Source organism: Diceros bicornis, chromosome 34, assembly GCF_020826845.1.
Source record: "Diceros bicornis minor isolate mBicDic1 chromosome 34, mDicBic1.mat.cur, whole genome shotgun sequence".
In the NCBI taxonomy this organism is placed as follows: Eukaryota; Metazoa; Chordata; class Mammalia; order Perissodactyla; family Rhinocerotidae; genus Diceros; species Diceros bicornis.
The window spans coordinates 33,585,056-33,606,932 of NC_080773.1; the positions used below are offsets into that span (position 1 = coordinate 33,585,056).

The 21,877-nt window shown below is 59.1% G+C and overlaps 2 protein-coding genes across 3 annotated transcripts in view; both read left to right on the top strand.

Annotated features, from left to right (window-relative positions):
- Positions 1-3,218, top strand: part of CCDC106 (coiled-coil domain containing 106) — a 16,862-nt gene extending 13,644 nt beyond the window's left edge. The window contains 4 exon segments of the mRNA XM_058530782.1: positions 47-286; positions 1,441-1,565; positions 1,567-1,654; positions 2,309-3,218. Coding sequence (XP_058386765.1) covers positions 47-286; positions 1,441-1,565; positions 1,567-1,654; positions 2,309-2,625 — 770 coding nt within the window. The 3' untranslated portion in view covers positions 2,626-3,218.
- A 1,453-nt stretch (positions 3,219-4,671) lies between these two features.
- On the top strand, positions 4,672-20,911 carry U2AF2 (U2 small nuclear RNA auxiliary factor 2). 2 transcript variants are annotated; one of them, XM_058530338.1, is made up of 12 exons: positions 4,672-4,829; positions 8,769-8,904; positions 9,684-9,728; positions 10,017-10,120; positions 10,495-10,646; positions 11,878-11,994; positions 12,184-12,322; positions 17,035-17,114; positions 17,201-17,323; positions 17,626-17,724; positions 17,983-18,231; positions 20,633-20,911. In XM_058530338.1, the coding sequence occupies exons 1-12, from the start codon at positions 4,781-4,783 to the stop codon at positions 20,765-20,767; spliced, it is 1,428 nt and encodes a 475-aa protein (XP_058386321.1). In that variant the 5' UTR covers positions 4,672-4,780; the 3' UTR covers positions 20,768-20,911. The 2 variants fall into 2 exon arrangements, with proteins under 2 accessions (XP_058386321.1, XP_058386322.1); XM_058530339.1 differs by having other exon boundaries at positions 4,673-4,829; positions 17,626-17,712; positions 20,633-20,910.
- Positions 20,912-21,877: the final 966 nt, after the last annotated feature.

The following is a 21,877-nucleotide window of genomic DNA, read 5'->3' on the forward strand; positions in this document are numbered from 1 at the left end:
GGAAACTTCGAGGGTGAGCTGTGACGTGGGCGCAGAGGGATTTGAGTCAGTTGGGATGCAGAGCCCTCGAGGCCGAGGTGTGACTGGGGTCCCCGGCTCTCCCTAGAGCCTCCGGAGGCCGCATCGCCGCCAGTGGCCCTGATGAACGGGGTCAGGGCCCAGCTGCACATGGCCCTGGAGAGGAACTCGTGGCTGCAGAAGCGCATTGAGGACCTGGAGGAGGAGAGGGACTTCTTGCGGTGGTGTCAGCTGGACAAGTTCATCTCCTCTGCCCGTATGGATGCAGGTGAGGGCGCAGGATGAGCCAGTCCCCTCCTGTCTCACTCCTGGGCCCTGGCACCCAGCTCCCACCCTTCTCAGGGACATGGGATCTTTCTCACCCACACAGTCATCCTTCAGTGGCTCAGTGGGGACCTGGCATCTTTACCCTGTGGCTGTCTGCAGGACTTCAAGCCCAGCTTCCTTCCTGCTCTGTTACTGCTTCTGGCGAGGACCCTGTGCCCCGTGTGTTGTGGACTTTGAACACTAGGCATCCCCTTCTGCGGATAGTCGGCGCTTTTCTTTGCCAAATCTTTAGCCTTGTTTTGGGCAATGCGACCTCTACTCTCCCCCTCCTGGTGTTCAGCCCCTGCCCGGCTCCCTCAAAATCCCGCATCCCTCTCTGTGAATTCAACCCAAAACCTGGGCAAGGGGGGCCTGTGTTTTTTTAACTGCTCCATTATTGGGGACCCTCTGCTCCGGACCACTTCGAGCCCAGGTTGCTGGGATGTACTGCTGTCTCCCCACATTGATGGGAACCTACCCAGGATGGTTGGGCCCAGGGGACTTTCTCAGTGGGAACCCCGACACCAGACCTCCCCCCAACCCACCTTCTGGAGGGCCGTGGCCAGAGCCACAGCCGCTCCCTCTGTCTGGGAGAAGGCAAGTGCCTGCCCTTCCCAGCCCACTGGACCCAGAGCCTGAGACTTCTCTTAGGATCTGAACCCCCACGCCAATCTCTGCCTGCCTCCCAGGTTTATAGAGTCTACTCTTCTGGAGGTCCCACACCTGGGCTCCCCAGAAAACCCCTCCTCCACTGTGGGAACCCCACAGCGTCCCAGGCTCTCCTGAGGTCCCCGGTCCTGTCTTGGTCCACTCCACCCCTCCCCCAGACTTCTTGCCACCAAGTTGAGGAGTTAGCTGAGCATCCTCAACCGTCTGCACCTCGACCTCCCCTGTCCCGCCCCCCAATCCCAGCCGTCTTGTTAGGGACCTCAGCATCTATACTGTACTTCCTGCTCATCTGTCTCCTTCGGGGCCTCAGCTCTGGTTGGGGGCCCCCCTGCCTGGGGACCTGTGTGACATGACCTCCACCTCCACCTTGCAGACAGACCTCTTGCTCCTCCTCCCTCCCGTTCCCTCAGTTCACATGTATGCGTGTCTCTCCCTACCTCCCTCCAGAGGACCACTGCCGAGTGAAGCCTGGGCCCCGGCGGGTTGAGGGTGACGGCCGAGGTGGGGCCGGGGGTGAGGCCTCGGACCCTGAGTCTGCCGCCTCCTCGCTCAGTGGAGCATCTGAAGAAGGCAGGTAACGTGGAGAGGAAGAGGCAGAAGCAGAAGGGAGGTGCTGGCCGGAGGCGCTTCGGGAGGCCTAAGGCCCGGGAGAGGCAGCGGGGTGAGCGAGGCAAAGGAGGTGGGGGCTCCAGGGGACTGGGCCGGGGACTTGCTGTGTGACCTCCACAGAGGGCCTCCCTTCTCCTCCCCAAGCCTCAGTCTCTCCGTCTGTAAACAGACCAGACCCTGTCCAGTCTCCATGTGTGGTCCTCTCTTAGTCTTTACATGCTGGTCCCCCCTCACCATGGTCCCCAGAGGCCTCCTTGACTTTCCTGACCCTCAGATTCCTGTCACTAAGGAGGTAAGGCGTGATGGCTCAGGTGGGCTGGAAGCTCACCCTTTGGCCCACCCTCTCCTTCATGTTCCCTCCTCCTCTCTGGGCCCTGCCTCCTCCGATTTTCCTTCTGTCTCCATTTCTCTCACCTTCTCGGACAATTTCACCTGCTTTCCTCCTGTTTTCCATTTTGCTCTCCTGGCTCTTCCTGTATTGGGCTCCTCGTCACTCTTCACCTGTCTGTTCTGCTTGCGCTTATCTTCCCTGTCCCCATCCCTGTCCTGTGTCCCCTCACCCCATCTCTGTCTTGTCCTCCGCATCTGCCTTCCCGTTTGTGTCCGGCTTCCTCCACATCTCCCCCCAGTGTCTATCTCTATCTACCCTCACATGTCTCTCCGTTCCCTCACGTCTCTCCCTCTATGCACCCCCTTGGTCCTGCAGTGAAGGACGCGGATGGAGTCCTCTGCCGTTATAAGAAGATCCTGGGCACCTTCCAGAAGCTGAAGAGCATGTCTCGGGCCTTTGAGCACCACCGCGTGGACCGCAACACGGTGGCGCTGACCACGCCCATCGCCGAGCTGCTCATCGTGGCCCCCGAGAAACTGGCGGAGGTGGGAGAGTTCGACCCCTCCAAGGAGCGTCTGCTCGAGTACTCGCGCCGCTGCTTCCTGGCCCTGGACGACGAGACCCTCAAGAAGGTGCAGGCCCTCAAGAAGAGCAAGCTGCTGCTTCCCATCACCTACCGCTTCAAGCGGTGATCCTGCCCCACCTGGCCGGGACACCCCCGCCGGCCCCCACCCCGCCCCCTCCGGTACCCGGGCGAGCGTGTGCATGAGTGCTGTGCCCCTCTCGAGGGCCTCGCGGGTGGGCGGCGTGTGCCTCTCCTCCTGCAGACCCCCACTCCCGCCCCAGGTCCCTTGTATATAGATCTGCCTCCCTTGCCTCCCACATTCCCAGCATCCTCCCCTTCCTCCGCATTCCCTGGGGTGGGGGGGATCTCACTTAGCCAGGCTCCCACGAACTACTGCCCAGGGGCCGGTTTCTGTCCCTTCTTGAACACTGGCACCCCTTCCACTTGAGCTGCACCGTGCTGCTCTCACTGGGTTCTTCCTCCTGGGAAAACTGCGGGACTCCGCCGGGCCGGGGCTCTCTCCACACCCCGTCTCTGCCCCAGCCCCGAGGAGAGGCCGGCCCGCCCAGCCTGCCGTGCCCGCAGCTCCCCACCCGCATTCCAGGACCAACCCCGACTCCACGTGAAACAGAATTATTCAGAGAATTTAAATTAAAAAGAAACGATAAAATTTGGAATAAACTAGGCCCCCGCCTCTTCGCGGGAGGGGGTGGCCGTTGCCACGGAGACGGGGGCTCTAAGGGGTTCCAGGAAGCGGGCGGTCAGGCGAGAAACGGGGAGGCTGGGGAGATAGGGTGTAATTAGCCCCCCGGAGGCGGGGTGGGAGGGGGAGAAGCAGCTGTGCCCCGGGGAACTCGGAGGGGCAGAGCTCCGGAAAAGAGGCCTGAACTCTACCGGGTGGGCTATTTGGACTGGGGGCGCGGCGGCAGGAGGCGGGACTCAATGTCCTCTAGCGGAGGCGGCCACCTGAGAGAACAGAGCATCTCTGAGCAGAGGTTTTCACTCGCCCGCCAGGAGGCGATAATGCGACATATCTGTCTCCCGGAAGTGCCCCCTATGTCGCCTGCTGCGCCTGCGCGTCCGGAGGGGCGCGGGCACGCTTACGCGGTTGCTACGGCAACCAGGAGGTCAGCCTTGCTTAACGGTCTGGAACTCAGTACCTTCCCTGGAGGAAGGGAGCGTCTCGCGCACGCGCGCTGGGGGCTCTGAAACCCGCCCCCTTCCGGAGCAGTCAAACCGCGCCTCAGACTGACCTTTACGCAGGCGCAAAAGCCCATCTCGTGCCCCTCCTCTACCACTCTGCGCAAGCGCACAAAGCCGCGCTGCCAACCTCCGCAGCGGCCGCGCGCACTCGTCACCCTGCGGGCTACTTTTGTCTCGCGCAACCTTCTTAGGCCTTCTGCGAGATCGGCCGTTCTTTTCCTCCACACTCCCCACCCGGAGAGCCAGGTGCCGAGAGCCGGGACCCCGTCCCTTCTCCGTATCCCTTCCCCTGACCCACCTCGCCTCCGTCCTCCCTCCCTTTTCGGTACCCAAAGCCGGAAGGAGCCGAGGTGCTGACGGAAAAAGCCGAAGCTGTCTCCCCTGACTGAGGCCGTCCCGAAGCGGTGGCGGAAGAAGCCGAAGTTCTCCGTCGAGGGAGGAGCGAGCGAGTGGAATCTCCGGAAAGAGCCGAAGCTTGGAATCGAGTTTAATCTCTGGCAGAGCCCGAGGGCGGGCGCTGGAAACCTTCGCAAAGTGCCAAGGCCTGGGACGGTTAGGATTGTCGGAAGTAGACGATTGTTTGGACAGGGGCAGCGGAGAAGAGCAGGGAAGATCTGCGGACGCTGCCAAAGACTGGGACGGTTTGAGTTGCCGGAAGAAGCCGAACTCTTGAGGGGGAGGGCTGGGCGCAGAGGAACGCGAGGACCTACGGAAACACTCGAACATTGAGGAGCTAATTTCCGAAAAGTTACGAAAACCTGGCAAGCCGGCGAAACCCTCGCTTCGGGTGTTTTCGGAAGCAGCCGAAGCTGCCGCACCCAACTCCTTCCTCTACGGTCCGGAAGTAGCCGACGCGTTTCGGAGCCGGCTCTGGGGGGGAGGGCCGGCGGGCGGGGAGAGAGGGGCGGAGCCGGGGCGGGGCGGGCGGGCGGCCCGGGCTTGATTAGGTAGGAGGCGGCGGAGCGCCGGCGGCGGCCGGAAGTAGCCGAAGCGAGCGGCGGAAGTAGCCGAAGCGGCCGGAGCGGGCGGGCGGCAAGGCGAGGCGAGAGCTGCACAGGGCCCTACGCGGCCGCCTCAGCATGTCGGACTTCGACGAGTTCGAGCGGCAGCTCAACGAGAATAAGCAAGGTGAGGGCGCCGGGGGTGCGAGGCGGCGGGCGGGGCGGCTTTTGGCTTCTCTCCGCGGCCCCCGCCATTTTCCCCCTTGCTTCCCCCTCCTCAGGGCCGCGCGGCGCCCCCCCTCTCGTCCCGGCGCGCGCCTCGTTCACGTGACCGTGCGGCGTGCAGCCGCGCGCGGGAGGGGAGGGGGCGGCGGGCGCGGGCCGTGGGCGCATGCGCGTCTCGCTCGGTTCCGCGCCCCACGTGGTCCCGGCGGAGGCGGCGCGGGCTCGCCAGTCGTCCGCTCGCAGGATCTTTTTTTTAATAATACAGAAAGGAGATGATATATACGTATCGGGTCCCGAAATCCCTCGTTTTCTCCCGATGCCTGGGCACTTCCGCTTCCGGCCGGGCGCGCGTCTAGGCTCTCCACGCCCCCTTTGTTCCAAAATGGCGGTTGTGAGCCCCCCCTTTTCACGTGGGCGCGGGCTGGGCAGGGCGCGGGGTCGGCCGGCCTTCTCCCGCTGTCGCCCTTTACGCCGTGTCCTGCGGAGGCGCCCGCCGGGGTCCCCGCCCTGGTTCTGGTCGTGGGGCGCCTCGGGTCAACGCGGGGGACGCACGCGGGTTTTCTCCTGAAAGGGGGGCATCTCATGTCTTCCTAAAGTGTCCCTCCCACGCGCGGGCACTCTCCTTACATGTCCCCACCATTGCAATAAGGGGCGTCCCTCATCCCGCCCCAGCTGGAGACAAGCCCCGCGTCCCGTCCAACCTCAGGCTCGGGGCACCTAGACTCAGCCTCGTAAATCGCCTGAACGTGGAGATGAGGAAACAGGCTCTGAGCGCGCAGGGGGATCTGGTCCAGTGGGGAATCGCAGGGGAGGGTGAGAGGCAAGTCCCCCTCGGGATGCCGAGTTAGCACCGGGCGGTGCAGGTGCCGATCAGTTTGGAGGCTCCAAGATTATTAGAATTGGGAAAGTCGCTAGTTAAAAAATCCCTCTTGTCGCTCTGTTTCGGTTTAAGAGTGAAGAAACAGGCTGAGGGAAGGTGGGGGGCTTGAGGAGGGGCGCAGCAGTTCTCTTTCGAATCCAGCCTAGAGTTGGGTAAGGGGCGGCTGGGTGAGGAGACAGCGCCTGGGGAAGAAGCCACGTTGATGGGTGCCCGCGGGGCGTCTGCATTTACGTGAGGTGTCGCCTAACAGAGCAGGCTTGGGAGCTGGGCGTACCTGGTTTACGTGTCTACTTTGTTGCCTCGTAGCTTTGCTACTTGAATATTTTTGTGCTTGTTTCTTTCGTCTGTGGATTGATCGTTATTGTTTTTTTGTTACTGATTTTTCGGAATTAATAAGGGTGGTAGCAGTGATAGTTAAACTCCTAGCGGTTTTTGTTAACCTCTTTGCGTGGTGTTTTCTAAGTGGGTCATTGTCACAGCCCTGTGAGGCTGAAATGATTTTTTTCATTTAACAGAGGAGGAAACAGGCTCAGAAAGTTTAAAAACTGTCCCAGGCCTGGTTAGAGGCAGAGCTGAGATTAAATGGGATACCATATGTAAAGTGTGTGGCGTGTGGTTTGGTATATACTAAGTGTTTAATAAGTGGTATTTCTTACTGTGAAATCATCTGTAGCGTAGTGAGCTCGTTCTTAGGAAGTAGAAGCAGGTCCTTGGCTGGCTCAGAGATGGTGTTCAAGTTGAGGAATGGCAGGGAAAGGTGTTGTACAAATGTCATTCTGCCAAGTCTTCACACACCTGGTGGGTAGACGTGACCCTCGTTTAAAAAAGAGAAAGCCGAGTGTTAACAGGTTCGATTGCCTTTTCGTGGTTTTATGCAGTTGGAAAGCAGGAAAGCTGAAACTGACCCTGAGGCCTGGTGGCTGCAAGGCCAGGTTCCAGTACCTTGGTCTGCCAGGTGGAGCTGGTTGAGCCCTTCCTTGAGGCTCTTGCTGCCGTGCCCCTGGGTTCTTGTCCCCACTGGTATGTGGAGGCCAGTCCTTCAGCCCTGGACCATCTGGGTTGGTGGCGCTGATCCCACAAGGTGACCACAGCGTTTTGAGCCGCTGAAGCTCCCTTTCTGTTCTGATCTGTCTGGGATCAGTGTGTGTCTGGGAGGGGGAGCTCTTGCCTGAGGGGGAAGCTCTGCCCACGTTGTTTGTGTCTGTGGGCCGGCCTCTTCCCAGCTTCAGCCCCTGCCTAGCAGTACCTGTGTTTGCAGGGAATTAATTTCCTTGCCTGGGTCCCAGGTACCCAGCTGGCGTCACTGCTCCCTCTGTGTCCGTGTCTGTCTGCCTGCTTGTCTGTTTTGGAGCCTTAGCAGCAGAAGAGGCTCTTGGGGCTGCCCATCTCACAAGCGTGGAGCCAGAGGCCCAAAGCCCCAGGCCAGCGCTCCTCCCTGTGCCCAGTGCCATGCCTGAGTGCCTCCCTCCTACTTCACACTGCTGGCCCGGACCCCTGACCGTCCGCTTGTCTTGCCAGTGTTTATTTTTTTGTTTTACGTGCAAGGAGATAATTTCATTGTTATTAGTGGTTTCAGCCAGATCCTGGAGTGTTTTGCCTGACTTGTGTTTAGAAACGTGGCCTGGTGCTTAACTGAACTCACTGACATGACAGGATGAACATTCAGGCTTCACCATGTTCTTGCTTTTTGGCCTTGGGCCAGTCGTGTGACCACCCCGCGCCTCAGTTTTCCTCTCTGTAACGTGAGCCCCCAGCGTGTTTTCCCAAGGATCAAGTGCAAGTGAAGCTATTCAGCAGGGTTTCAGGAAGCGTCCCAGTGTTTGCTACTGTGTTTTTTTCCCTTGTAAGGTGCATATTTTTCCTGGGTTTTTAGTGATTCTGGTGTTGAGATGCATTTACAAAAAGTTCATATTTAATTACATCAGAAAAACAACACAAAACAGTGGATGAGGTTAAAGTTCACTTGGACGAGCTCTGCTTATGGCCTCTTCCGCCTCCTGTCCCCAGACACGTGGTGGAGTTTATAGGTACGTTAACACGTGCCTGACAGGGAGTTGAGTCAGTGGTGTCTTTGAACCAAGGAAACAGAGTACAGTGCAGCGCGTGAGTTCCTGGTTTAGCCTGCACCTCCTTCACAGGCTGAGAGGTCTGTTGTGGCAGTGGTGTCTGGTTTTGTTGGCAAGGTTGTGCTTGTTCTTAGGCACCACCCCCAGGCCAGTGAGGGGTTGAAGGATGACTGGAGGCTGGTCTAGAGCTGGCGGATAGCTCCAAGAGAAATTCCTGGCCCCTGGCCCCCAGCCCCCAGACCCAGCCCCAACATGCCCCCCCAGCCCAGGGCTGTGAGGCTGAGGGACTGAGGGAGTGAGCTAGCAGGGTGGGGTGGTTTGGGATTCGGGTCTGGGTGGGGCAGTGGGCAGGGTATCTGCCCCCATTCCAAATTCAGAAAGAGGGACCTCTGGGGAGGGTGGTCTGCGTTATTTACCTGGCTGGGAAGGTATGGGTTGGGTTTGCCTACTTCTTGGGGATATGAGATCCTGCCTGGCACCTGACTCCCCAGGCCTGATGGTGGGGCTGTGGGTGCCAGCTGGTTGAGGAGGTCGTTCCTAAGGGGTCACTGGGTCCCTTCAGGAAAACATCATTGGGTCTCTTGATTCCCCAGCCTCTAGCCCTGCCCCTCTCAGGGACGACCCTGGGGTCAGGCCCCTCAGCCCTCGAGGGGGACCAGGAGCCAGCCTCCTCTGTCTTCTCTGGCTCCCCAGCTCCTCCTGAGCATCCTCAGGTATCTTACACCCCGGGGGCATTTCCAGGCCCTGTCCCCTCAGGTAACCAGCTCCCATCCCCCTGGTCCCCAGGTCCCTGGACTCACTTGTGGACCCAGGAAGCCTGCTTTCTCCCCTCCTCCATCAAATCCCGTCCCTTTGGGGGTGGCCTTCCTGGGGCTTGGGTCATAGCCACCAGTGCGAGGGTGGGCTGGGCCGGGTCCTCCCTCAGCTCATCCTCCTGCCCCCCACCCTCGCCCAGAGCGGGATAAGGAGAACCGCCACCGGAAGCGCAGCCACAGCCGTTCTCGAAGCCGGGACCGCAAGCGCCGGAGCCGGAGCCGGGACCGGCGAAACCGGGACCAGCGGAGCGCCTCCCGCGACAGGAGGCGAAGAAGGTACTAGGGCTCGGGGACCTCCGCTGGGCACGGATGGGGGGAGCCAGCCTGGGAGGGGGGCAGTGGGGGTGTCCCTACACTTAGACTGTGTGTGCTGCTGTGTCCCTGGGCCTCTGTGGCCTCTCTCTCTATGTGTAACTAGGGGAGGGGTTTGCTGCTGATCTGTTTTGAATTCAGGTTTTTCCCTGTTTCTTTGATTTCGCATAGTTTCCGGTGGGTTGTTGGGGGCGAGTCTGGAGACAGAGTGTTGATTCTGCCTCTTCTTTCAGAAGGGGCTCCCCCCTTCCCTGACTGAGGGTCTTTCCTTCTTTTCTACTCTTTCTCTGGTTCTCTGTGGGACTCTTGTCTTCAGGGTAGGGCTGCATGCCGCCTCCCGGGAAGAGGGAGTTTTTGGAGCTGGCCAACATCTCCCCCCCGGGCCCCTTTCTGGTTCTGAGATGTTGATTTTGTGTTCTTCTCATGCCTCCTCCCTTCCTAGGCTCCCTTCTCTGTTCCCTCTGTTGCCTTAGGTGAGGGAGGGTGGAGTAGGTGACAGTCCTCCTGTCTCCTCCCATTTCAGTGTCTCCGACTAGAAAGTGGTCTGTCTGGCCCTTTCTCCCTTCCTCTTTCCTGGGGTGGGGGGTTTTGGGGGGGATTGGCAGGGCCGAGGGGGCCTGCTTGCCCCTTGTTTGCCTCGGCCCTGTCCCCGGCCTCGGGGCTCAGTGCCCTTGGGGGGTGTGGTGTGTGGGGGATCGAGGATCCCAAGTCACTCTCCCCATGCCTTTCCCTCCCCCCCCCAGCAAACCTTTGACCAGAGGCGCTAAAGAGGAGCACGGTGGACTGATGTGAGCTTCTCTTCTTGTCCGTTCCCCTGACGTCCGCTCCCGTTGCCTCCCTCCGTGCATCCTGCCCTGCCCTTGTCCAGCCCTGGCCCAGGCACTGGGGAAGAGATTCTACCTGCCCTGAAACGAGCACGCTCCCCCACGCCTGGGCGCGGTCCTGACCCAAATCCTCTCTCTCCTGGAGAGAGCTGAGCTACTGGTGGGGAGCCAAGGGGAGCCTGGGGGGCTCGCAGGCCCACCTTTGGTCAGACTGAGGTCGCCCTGCCCCGCTCTCCCTTCCACCTCCCCCAGTCGTTCCCCTCGCCATGAGAAGAAGAAGAAGGTCCGTAAATACTGGGACGTGCCACCGCCCGGCTTCGAGCACATCACGCCCATGCAGTATAAGGCTATGCAAGGTAGGCGCTGGCCGCCGCTCTGTCATTCGTTGTTCTGCATTTCTGCTCCCGGTGGTTGAGGAAGCAGACCCCCATTCTTGGGGGGAAGGGGCAGATGAGGTTTGTGCTGTGGGCTTTCAGCCTCTGCCTCTTTGAAATCCCCATGGGGGAGTGGGGATGAGGCCTCCATTGGGCCACTGTCAGGATGCCTGGCTTCTCAGAGGCAGCAGTTCGGGGCGTGTGCTGCGGCTGAGCTGGTCCATCTGAGCCTGTCAGGGCGCCGGCCCCGCTACCGTAGATGAGGACAGGGGGCTCTTGGGGTGCATGGGGCGGTCCTGGGGTGCGGGGCCAGGGTTGCCTTGGTGCCGTCTGATCCTGTTCCGTTCCTCTTGAAGCCGCGGGTCAGATTCCAGCCACCGCCCTTCTCCCCACCATGACCCCTGATGGTCTGGCCGTGACCCCGACGCCGGTGCCCGTGGTCGGGAGCCAGATGACCAGACAGGCCCGGCGCCTCTACGTGGGCAACATCCCCTTTGGCATAACTGAGGTACTGCCCTCCCCTGCCCATACCCTGCCCTACCCTCTCCCGACTCCCACCCGCTCCTCTCCTCCATTCCCTCCCCCAACCTGCACGGGTCAGACTCTGCTCCTGCAAGACCCCCCGGCCCCCTCCCAGACGGACCGATGGAGTTGAGCCAGCCAGGGGCCGGGCTGGGGGTGGCCCTCTCCCTCCCTCCTCTTCCCCTCTCCCGTTTCCCCTCCCCCAACCTCCTCCAGCAAGCCAGGGCTCAAGCACACACAGAATGTACCTACGAATCCGAATCTGAATCGAGAGAGACAGAGAGGGAGACTCGGACACACACACACAGACGCACGCTCCCCTCAGTGTTTTCTGACACGCCTCTCGTTCTCTGCCGCCTGTCCCCATCCTCTCCCACATCCCTCCCATGGTCGCTGCTCTTTTGTTTTTGATCGCCCTGACCCCCACCTTCCCCGCCTCCTTTCCCCTTCCCCTTTCCCCACCCCCTCCCGTGGCACCCCCTGAGAATCCCGAGATCAAAGAGTTGTTTCCATTTCTCTTTAAAGTGAAATATTGTGGGGCTGAGATCCCTCGTAGCAACAAAAAGTTTGCTACCATCGTCGAAGGCAAGTAAGGTCCATTCTGACTTTCTCAACCTGCACTTTGCTACATTTGATAAACCAGCCCCCGGACTCCAGGGCCAGATCCCTCCACATCACTCTTTTCTCCTCCCCTCCCGCCCACCCTCCCCCCTCTCCCTCCGCCCTGCGTCCCTCCGCCCCTCCCCTCTGTCCCTTTGCTCTCTGTCCTGCTGCTGCGCTCCACTTTCCTACCATCTCCCTGTTATTGTCGCTGCTGGACTTTTCTCTTTCTTTTGTGTTCTGTCTTCTTGTTTCACTGGTTTGTGTTTTTTCTCCTGTTCCGTTGTGATTTTCCTGTATCTTTCGTGAACGCTCTCTTCATCTCTCTCCTTCCTGTGGTTGGGTCCCCTGTGGCTCTCCCCACCCTCCTGTCTCACCTCCTGGTCCCTGGCTGCCTCTTGCCTCTGCCTCCTCCCTGTTGTCTTTCATTTTCTCCTGCTTCTTTTCCTACCGTGGACTCTACGCCCACTGTATTCCCGTTCCCGCCCCCTCCCACCCCCTCATCCCTCCTCCCTCTCCCCTTACCCCCAAACCCCTCTGTGTCTCCCTCTCTCACCCTTCCCCTCCTCTCTCCACCTCCCTCCCCCGCCCCCCCCTGTCTCCTATTCCCTCTGCAGGAGGCCATGATGGATTTCTTCAACGCCCAGATGCGCCTCGGGGGGCTGACTCAGGCCCCCGGCAACCCGGTCTTGGCTGTGCAGATTAACCAGGACAAGAACTTTGCCTTCTTGGAGGTGAGCTGGGTGCGGGGTGGACCGGGCGTGCGTGCTGCTTCGGCTCCCGCACCCAGCAGCAGCCTTTGTTTTCCCTGGGCCGTTCTGCGCTCTCTTCTCCACTGGCTTGCTGTCCAGAGCCCCCGGGGGCTGGGGGGCTGGACCGGCCACTCAGCCGTGCCTTTCACCACCGCCTTCTCTTTCCTGCAGTTCCGCTCAGTGGACGAGACTACCCAGGCTATGGCCTTCGATGGCATCATCTTTCAGGGCCAGTCACTGAAGATCCGCAGGCCTCATGACTACCAGCCCCTGCCTGGCATGTCGGAGAACCCCTCTGTCTATGTGCCTGGTGAGTGGGGTTCTTGTCCCACCCTCCCGTCTCCAGCCCAGCTGGAGCTATTTGGGAAGCAGTGTGAGTGCTTTGGAATCGACTCGTCTTCTCGTCCAGTCCCCCAAACCTTTGGGAGTTGGGTGTTCTCCCTGGTTGGCAGAGGTGGCCCAGAGAGGGTGGACTGATCTGCTTGAAGATTCACAGGTCGTAAGTCGCAGAGCTTCGACCAGAGCAAGGGTATTGTGGGAAGCGAGGGGCCTCCGGCTCTGGGACCTTGGGTCACTGAGCGTGTATGCACACGCGCGGGTCAGCGGTTTGTCAGGAAAGCTCCTGGTGTGGGCTCCCGCACCTGGGCATTCTCTCCTTTTTTGTTTCAGTGTTTCTGTTCACTCCTGTGCTCTGGGCCGTTCCCCACAGCCGTGTTCAGTATCATCCTGGGTTGGTAGATAAGATAGCAGACCTAGGGTTGGCAGACCCTTTTTTGTAAGGGCCAGATAGTAAACACGGGCTTTGCAGACCGTAAGTAGTTGAAATTACTGTATTCTGTGGTTGTAGTGTGAAAGCAGCCATAGCCGCTACCTAAACGAATGGGTGTGGCTGTGTCCTACGTGCCTTAACGTTTATGGACACTGACATTCGGGTTTCATGTAATACTCACATGTCACGAGATAACTTTTTGAAAAGCTTGCCGGCTGTACAGAAACAGGCAGCAGGCCAGACTCGACCCACAGGCTGTGGTTTGCTCATCCCTGTGGCCAGCAGATGGAGTGTGAGGATTCGGGCCTCTGAGGCCCTGTTGGAGTGTGCAGAGCACAGTGGGGTTGGAGGAGCCAGTGCTGCTGTAGCTGAGCTGGGAGGCCCGGGTCTCAGGCCCCTGGAGTTGTTCTGGCAAAGATGGAGTGAGCACTGGTGTGCGCTGGGAGTGAAGGGAGTAAGCCAGGCCCTTGGGGTTAGAGAATGGGGGGTTCTGCTGGCTGAGGCTTCGCACTGAAGGACGCCTTTTAGAAACTGAGTCAGCACTTTGCAAATCGGGGGATATGGAGTCTTGGGGCAGCACCTCGGGACTTGGACTGGGTCCCGGGCTTGTCTCCAGTGCCATCATAATGGTTTGGGTAAATTCATTGCATCTCTAACTTTTTTAAAAGTTGAGGGAAGATGCATACTGACATTCTTCATGTGTACAGCCTGGTGACTTTTTATGTTGTGAATACTTGTGTGGGACCATCTCCCACATAAGCTCCAGAACGTTTTTTTGTGCCTGTTCCTGGGAAATTTGATGTGTTTTAACTCATTTTTAATTACCTAAGGAGACCACCCACTTGCCAACGCTTACTGCGTCAGGCACTGTCCCAAGTGTGCTCCGTGGATCATCTGCTTATCTTTGTGACAGTCCTGTAGTACAAGGGTTGGCAAGTGACAACTAGGGGGGCCAAATACGGCCCATTGCCTGTTTTTTAAATAAAGGTTTATCGGCATAGCTGTGCTTGCTCGCGCATCATCTAGGCTGCTTTTGTGCTGTGGTGGCTAAGGTGAGTAGTGACAGAGACCACCTGGCCGAGAAACTGAAAATATTTACTACCTGCCCTTTCCTGAATAGGTTTGCTACCCGCTGCTTGCGGAAACTGTGATGGAAACTGTGACCCGAGGCACGAAACTGTGACCCGAGGCACGAAACGAGTCAAAACTTGCTCAGGGGCATGATTAGTAGTATTCCCAGTGAGGTGTTTTGATTCCAGAGTCTAGGCACCTCCTTCCCTGTACTGCCTCCTCCTTGTGGAAACGAAGGCCTTGCAGACACGGGGATAGTTGCTCTTGACCACCTTCCCTTAGCCACAGGCTGTTTTCTAGAGGTGGCCATTACTACGATTAAGCAGTAAAAAGATTATTCATTGATCTTCTTGCTTTGGGATTTGCCTACCTGAGGGATCTGGGGCTCCACGTCGCTTGTGGCGGGGTGAGTCTCTTCCTTTGTGAGGGTGGTGGCAGGAAGGAGGATTCTGCCAGTAGGTTAACCACTCTCTGGTCCAACTTTCTGTGTAATAAAGCTAATGTTTTGATCTGCTTTTCTCTTCCAAGAAAAAAAAAAAAGTCAATTGTATAACTAGAGGGGAAAAGCATTTGATAAAATTTAACAGACGTTCTTATCTGGAAAAGAAACATTTCAGGAACCTAGAAGGCAACTTCCTTTCCTTGATAAAAGGGTAGGGCCCTGAAACTGTAAGCGTGCGTAGTCTGGAGTTGTGAACCTTAAATGCGTTCTCACTGATGTCAGGTGCCACTGTCCAGTGCTGATGTGGGATCCTGGTCGGTCCTCTTAAGACCAGATGGAAACTGGGAGTAGGGAGAGCCAGAGCTGTGTTTGGGAGACAGGAAGGCACAGTAGTCTTTGGATTTGTGAATCAGTTTAGCCCTGAGCCTCTGCCCTGTGCCAAACTCACCTAGGGGTGAGTCTGACTTTGCCTCAGGAGGCTCCTGCCTGTGGGGTGTCACCCACTCCCTCAGCAAGATCTTCCTCTGCCACGCCCTGTGGTCGGTGCCGGGGGCACAGTGGTGCCCGAGGCAGTGATGGTCCTCCTGCTGAGGCAGAGGTGACTGCTGGCGCCAGAAGAGATTGCTTGGTTATGGGGGGTCCAGGGCGGTCTTCAGAGGGGAGGGGAGGCTTTAGAGCTGAGGACGGGAGGTAGCCCCTCGGGCAGAGAACAGCTGTGTGAAGCAGGGAGGAGCCTGCTGCTGGTGTGTTCGGAGGCCTGCCTGTTGTGTCGGGAAATGATGTGGTCAGGGGCTTGATTTGGGCGCTAGGATAGACCTGGGTTCCCAGTGTTCGTTGCCCTTTCCCGGCCGAGTGACCTTGAGTAGGTCGCTCTCCTCCCTTGTCTGCGTCAGAGCCGAGTGTCCACGAAGGGTCTGCAGTCACTGCGGCACTGACGGACCACCGCTAGTGCTGGCCCAGGCCCGGCCTCAGGCCCCGTCTTACGTCCGCACTCTGCGCGGATTGTTCTCCTCTACACCCTCTGCAGAAGGTGCGAGTGCTCTCCGCATTTCACAGATGAGAACACTGAGGCTCAGTGGAGCCTTCCTTGGTGCTATACCCCAGATTTGAACCTAGGGAGCCTGACCCTGGTCCCCTCAGCACGATGCGCTTCCCTGAGGTGTATGGCATAGTGGATACAGCCCGGACCTGACTGCTGGCGTTCACCTGGCTCTGCCACTCACCCGCTGGGTGATGTAACCTCTGCTCGTATTCTCATCTGCTGTTGGGCAGAGTAATGGCATTCGTGCAAAACCCTTAGCTTGCCGAGAGCTGCCTGTGGAGTTGGGCGAGTGTGGGCCCAGAAGAAGGGAGGCCCCTTCTGCCTCTGTGACCTCAGGCTAGTAGTTACTCCCTGTGCCTCGGTTTACTTCTTCTAGATTGTGGATAGGCTTTTGGAGAGCATTGGGGCAATCAATTGAACGTGGTGCTTAGCCTGTGGTGAGTGAATGCTGGGTCCGTAGCCCCTGCTCCCTGTACAGTGCTTCCGAGCATCCCACCTTGGACAAGTGGGGTGTCTGTGGTCTGCACGCCCCATGGCACCCCCCTCATCAGGCTCAGCTCTGGCAATCCGACTGGTTGGGTTGGTGCCAGCACTTCTGCAGGGTGATGTGAGTTTGGGCTGGAGGGGCTGAGTGGGTAGTGGGAGAGGGACCACCCTCCCATGGGCCCAGTGGCTCAGTGTCTGAGGCTCTTTCTCCTTCCTCATCTCACCTGTTCCTCCTCCAGGGTCAGGAGCAGGTGGGGTGGGGCCGCTTGGTGCTGGACTGCAGAGGAAGGGTAGGCCGTGCGGCCGGCGGTAGTGGGCTTTGAACTTGGAAAGTCAGGAGCAGGTCAGGCTAGATGGGTGGTGGTCCACGTTTCCATCCTCTTGTGTCCAGATGCCAGGCTGGGGCTCTGCACAGCTCAAGCCCCATGGGAATGCTCCAGGAATTGAGTGACACATTTTGAAGCCTGTGGGGCATTGGGCTGAGCCACCTGGCAGGTGCTTGTCTCTGAATCCAGAGTTCAGTGGAGAGGGCAGGATTGGGGGCGGATGCACAGTGGTGGTTAAACCCACTGAGCTGACCTGACTCTGCTGTGCCGGCCCCTGCTGGGCGCCGGGGACAGAGTGCTGATTGAGCTGGGCATGTCCTAGTCTTCGCGGACGCCAAACAGCAGACCCCTCCAGTGTCACATATGACTGAGGTCAGAGCGCAACTTGTGAGTGTGACTTGCTGGGGTCTGCGTAGCTGTGCCAAGTGCAGGACCATGGAGGGAGGGAACCTAGAGGCTTGATGGGGAGACCTGATTTAGGCAGCAGTGACGGGACAGGGCTCTGAGTTGAGGCCTGAAGGATGAAGAAGGGGGTTATGTGTCATCATGATCCCTCAGTAGTAGGGCCAGAGGCATGTGACCTGTGAAGGTCACACAGTGGCAGGTGGTGGGTTGAGTGTGAGCTCAAGTCTTGGTGGCCCCAGGGCGGGAATTATCGCTGCTGTTCCATGCTGGTGTCTATCACAGTGCATCCTGACGAATGCTGCTAGAGTGAGACTCGGAGGCTGGGCAGGTTTGGGAGACACAGCATGTTCTCTGTCCCCTGGCTGCTGGAGCGGGGTGGGTGTGGACGGGGAGCCACGGGCCTCTCCTTGCAGACTTGCCCAGGTCCTGGGTAGTGCTCTTGTGCTGGGAGTCAAGTCTGCCTCCTTCCTTCTTCCCTCAGGAGTTGTGTCCACCGTGGTCCCGGACTCTGCCCACAAGCTGTTCATCGGGGGCTTACCCAACTACCTGAATGATGACCAGGTAGACCCTCGCCTCCTCCCAGCTCCCCTCCTCCCCCTCCCGGGCTTGGCCCAGACAAACCCTGATGGCATCTCGGCCCGCTGCAGGTGAAGGAGCTGCTCACCTCGTTTGGGCCTCTCAAGGCCTTCAACCTGGTCAAGGACAGCGCCACGGGGCTCTCCAAGGGCTACGCCTTCTGTGAGTACGTGGACATCAACGTCACGGATCAGGTGAGCCTGGGCCCTGATGCTGCCACGTCCACCCCTGCCCCCTGCCCTGCTTTGTGTCCACGCTGAGGTCTCCCCTCCTCGGGATGGGTGGGAGGAGGCCAGCCTCAAGCAGGGCCCCGAGTGGGGGACTCGGCCCCTTTCCCTCAGTTACGGCTCTTTCTAAGCTCTCACCCCTTTGCCTTCCCCTCTCCCCCACCAATACCTGGCTCTGGGGTATTGGGGCTTGGGGGGAGGTGTCAGACTCCTGGCCCCTGACCCGCACCTCTCCCCTGCACCCCCTACCCCTCATCCTCCAAACACAGGCCATTGCGGGGCTGAACGGGATGCAGCTGGGGGATAAGAAACTGCTCGTCCAGAGGGCAAGTGTGGGAGCCAAGAATGCCACGCTGGTGAGCCCCCCGGCACGTCATCTTCCATTGGCTAGAGGGACACCTGGGGGGTGGGACTGGGTGGCGGGACTAGGGGCAGGTCCTCCTAAGCTCTGCCCCTGGCTTTCTTGGGCTGAGCTGGGAGTGGGTGCCTGGGCCTTCAAGGGCAGGGCCCAGGTTTTACTGGGACAGCATCTGAGGGAGGGCTGTGCCGGGGAGGCGGGCCTCGAGAGAGGACGGCACGGGCTGGATCGGGCCCCGTGACACCCCTGTTCCCTGCTCACCCTACAGAGCACCATCAACCAGACCCCCGTGACCCTGCAAGTGCCGGGCCTGATGAGCTCCCAGGTGCAGATGGGCGGCCACCCGACCGAGGTCTTGTGCCTCATGAACATGGTGCTGCCCGAGGAGCTGCTGGACGATGAGGAGTATGAGGAGATTGTGGAGGACGTGCGCGACGAGTGCAGCAAGTACGGGCTTGTCAAGTCCATCGAGATTCCCCGGCCTGTGGACGGCGTCGAGGTGCCTGGCTGCGGAAAGGTGTGTGTGGGGGTGTTCTCTCCCCCCCACCTCTCGCTCTGTTGCTGTCTTCTTTCTCGCTCTCCCTCACACACACACCCACTCTACTATAGCCCAGAGAGGCGTGTGGCCCTTCGGTAGGGGGTTGGGAGTACAGTGCAGTACTGCCATGGCCGAGGACTTGGGCTCTATATTGACGCAACTTTGGTTCAAAACCTGGCTCTGTTATGTGACCTCGTGCAAGTGGTTTGGCCTTGCCTGTGGAGTGGGGAGGAAAGTGCTAAAAGTAGTCACCACATAACCCCACTGTGTCTTCCGGATGCCCTGTTCTTTGCTAAGCTCACCTGTGTCACCCCTGAACTCTCACGGCAGCTCCTGGAGCCCCTCCTCGGAGGACAGGGCCCACACGGTCAGGTGTCTGATTCTTGCGGTCTGATTTCCCAGCCCACTGCGTCCCGTCACGTCCAAGCACTGTGCCAGCTGTCAGAACCTCACACCACGCTTCGGGAGGCGGGGAGTGTGCATTACTTGAGTTTACCCATCCTCTCACTCAGTGACTCAGCGAGGGGCCTTTCCTGTTCTCAAGCAGGCCAGGTCCTCGGGGGGATGTTGATGGAGTCATGTATGCTACATTAGGTAGTAGCAGGGAAGGGAGCAGGATCGCGCTGGGTGCTGTTTTTGGATGGGAAGGTCAAAGTCAAGGTCAAGAGGTGGCGTCAAGCAGGCTCCAGTGAGGCAGGTGGGGTGCTGGGCAGAGGGTGCAGTGAGTGCGGAGCCCCCAGGGCAGAAGTGCCCAGTGTGGTTGGGGACGGCAGGGAGGCTGGTGTAGTTCGAGTGGAGGAAAGCAGAGAGCAGTGGGTGCTGAGGTAGGGCCTGGGGCCCGGCGAGGCAGGTCTTGTAGTGAGAAGATTGGTGTTCTTTTGAGTGAGGAGGGAGGAAAGCCTTTGATAGGCGTTGGGTGTGGTTGAATGCCTGACACTCAGAGATGGTCCCTGTAGGAAGATGGACGAGGGTGGGCATGGAGCGCAAAGCAGGGACTTAGTCTAGCCCCGCAGAGCGGGGACCTGCAGGCTGGAATTTGGATGGGGCAGAGGTGACGGCCGTGTGATCGCTGGAGCTTTGTGAACTACCAGCCTACTGTCGGCTTGGGGAAAGATGGTGACCTGATGTAATGTAGGAGTGGGAGGCTGGAGAGAAGTGGATGGATTTGGGAGTCACATCTGCCTGGAAATGCCCAGGCCCTGGTGGGGAGTTGGGGATGCCAGGAGAGGGAGGGAGGAGTCAGGTGGGGTGCTGCGACTTCAGGCCTTGGTGACTGGGTGGAAACAGCCGGTGAGAAGCATGGGAGCTGAGCAGGTTTCAGGGGAGGGGGACCACGGTCAGTGTTGAGGGCCTGGCTTTGGGGTCTTGAGACAGCCCAGCAAAGAGGCGTAGGAAGCAGTGAGCTGGACAGAGCCGCGTTCTAAGCATGGGGTCCGATAAAACGCAGGCACCATTGACACACTCATCTGGTTCAGGTGTCAGGCTGGATGAGCTTGCTCCTCCAGCAGTGGAAAGAGCATCACGGGGCGGGGAGCCGGGGAGGAGAGCAGAGGGCAAAAGGGACAGGGCAGGAAGAGGAGGGTGGGCACCGGAGGGCGGGCAGCGTTTCCTCTCGCCCGCTCTTCACTGTGTGGTGGTGGAAACACGTGGTCCCTGACATGTCAGTTTTGTTCGGTGCTGTCATCGGCACTAGAAGGGAGCCCGGCTTGCATAGGGGCTGAGTAAAAATTTGGGGGAAGAACTAAGGGAAAGACTCTGCCTGGTCTCTGGGATCAGCCTGCCTGTTTTCTTTTTAAACCTCATCATCATTCTTTTCAAGCGTACTTAAAAGTAGAGAGAAATTACCCTAGTGATGTAGTAACATTAGAGCATATCATTTAAGTTGTATTACAGCACATATAGCAGTACTGTAGTGCCCCAGCACCAGGTTCAAGTTACTAGTATCCTGTCATTCTTTGTTTCTATGTTAGCTTCTCTTTTTTTTTTTGCTGAAATAATTTAAAGCATATCTCACGTATTATATTTCACCTGAGATACTTAAGTGTGTTTCTTTCTTGTGGAATTGGCTTAACACAGTGATCTCTGCTCTGGGGAGCTCACCCCTCTTCCCTGTGGCTCTTGATTCAAGCCTGCCTCTGCTCTTTCTCACTCTCCACACATCTGCATGTCTGCTCTGTGCTCTCTTGTTGTTTGATCCTGGGGTTCTGGAGGATGTTGGGGTAAATGCCCCCAAACCTGTGGTGAGGCCCTCTTTCCTTCCCTCTCACTCCCCAGGAGTTCTGGGTTGGGGAGATGCTGGCTGGTTGCTGTGAGCAAGCTGGCTCATCCTTGGAGGTGGAGAGGCCACCTTGCCTTCACAACCTGCCTCTTGTTCCTGCAGATCTTTGTGGAGTTCACCTCTGTGTTTGACTGCCAGAAAGCCATGCAGGGCCTGACGGGTCGCAAGTTCGCCAACAGAGTGGTTGTCACAAAATATTGTGACCCCGACTCTTACCACCGCCGGGACTTCTGGTAGAGGCCGTGGGGGAGGGCGGGGGCAGGGCTGGCTGGGGGCTTCTCCCCCTCCCGCCCCCCCTCTTTTCCCTCTCTGAAGATGATGGGCAGAGGAGTGACAGCCGAATGACAGCCGGCAGCAACTGGAATGGCAGCAACTAAGGGTGGGGGGTGGGGGTAGGGGTTTGGGGTGGGAGGGGACTGGGGAAGTGCGCACACAGGCCCACACAGATACACACACCCACAGACACAGAGGGAAGGGGTCGGGATGGGGAGGGGCTGCACAGCAGGGCGGGGTAGGACCCCCATAGCCCCTCTCCAGAACAGCCTCTCCTCCCTTAGACCCCGTTTTTCCTCTCCTTCTCCACGTAGAACATAGCGTGTTTATATTTTATGGCCAAACTATTTTGAATTTTGTTGTCCGGCCCCGTGCCCTGCCCTCTCCCTTCCAGGACCACAGCTCCCGTCCTCTTGGCCTCTGGTCCTCCCTGGTTTCTTATGTAGTCGATTCTCTCTTCAGTCTCCCGGACCTGCCCCCAGCCCCGTGGCCCCTGTCCCTCTCCTACTCTCTGTGGCAGTTTCATATTTGCTAAGACGAATTTGCTCATTAAACATTTTGTTGTATTTTACTTTATGGAGCTGCTCTGTGTCCGTTGTGTGTCACTCCCTCCCCGGTAGTTCCCTGGCGGTTCCCTCGGCCCCAGGCCGAGGCTCGGCAGGAGCCCGGCTGTCCTGGGCCTCTGGCCCCGGGCACACCCCACAAGTGGCACAAGGGGCACACCCCGCCTGCGTGGCCTGCCCCTCTGTGTCGGGCGCAGGGCGTGGCCCCCGCGTGGGCTCCGTGCTCGCACAGCAGAGGGAGGGAAGGAGGGAGGCAGCGCGGCCTCGTGCACGTCCTTATGGCACTCCCGGTGCGAGGCGGTGGGGGCGTGGCGTCGCGGCCCTGGGGCGGGCGCGGCGGGGGCGGCCTAGCACGGGCACGGTTTTCTCCCTGCTTCCCCCGGCCGGGAGTGCGGGCCGGATTCGGCTCACTGCGCCTGCGTGCACGCCATGGGGCCTCGCGGCGGCAGGCGGAAGTGAGGGAGGTGGTGTCTGGCGGTGGGGCCCGCGCGCCGGAAGTGACGCTGGGGAT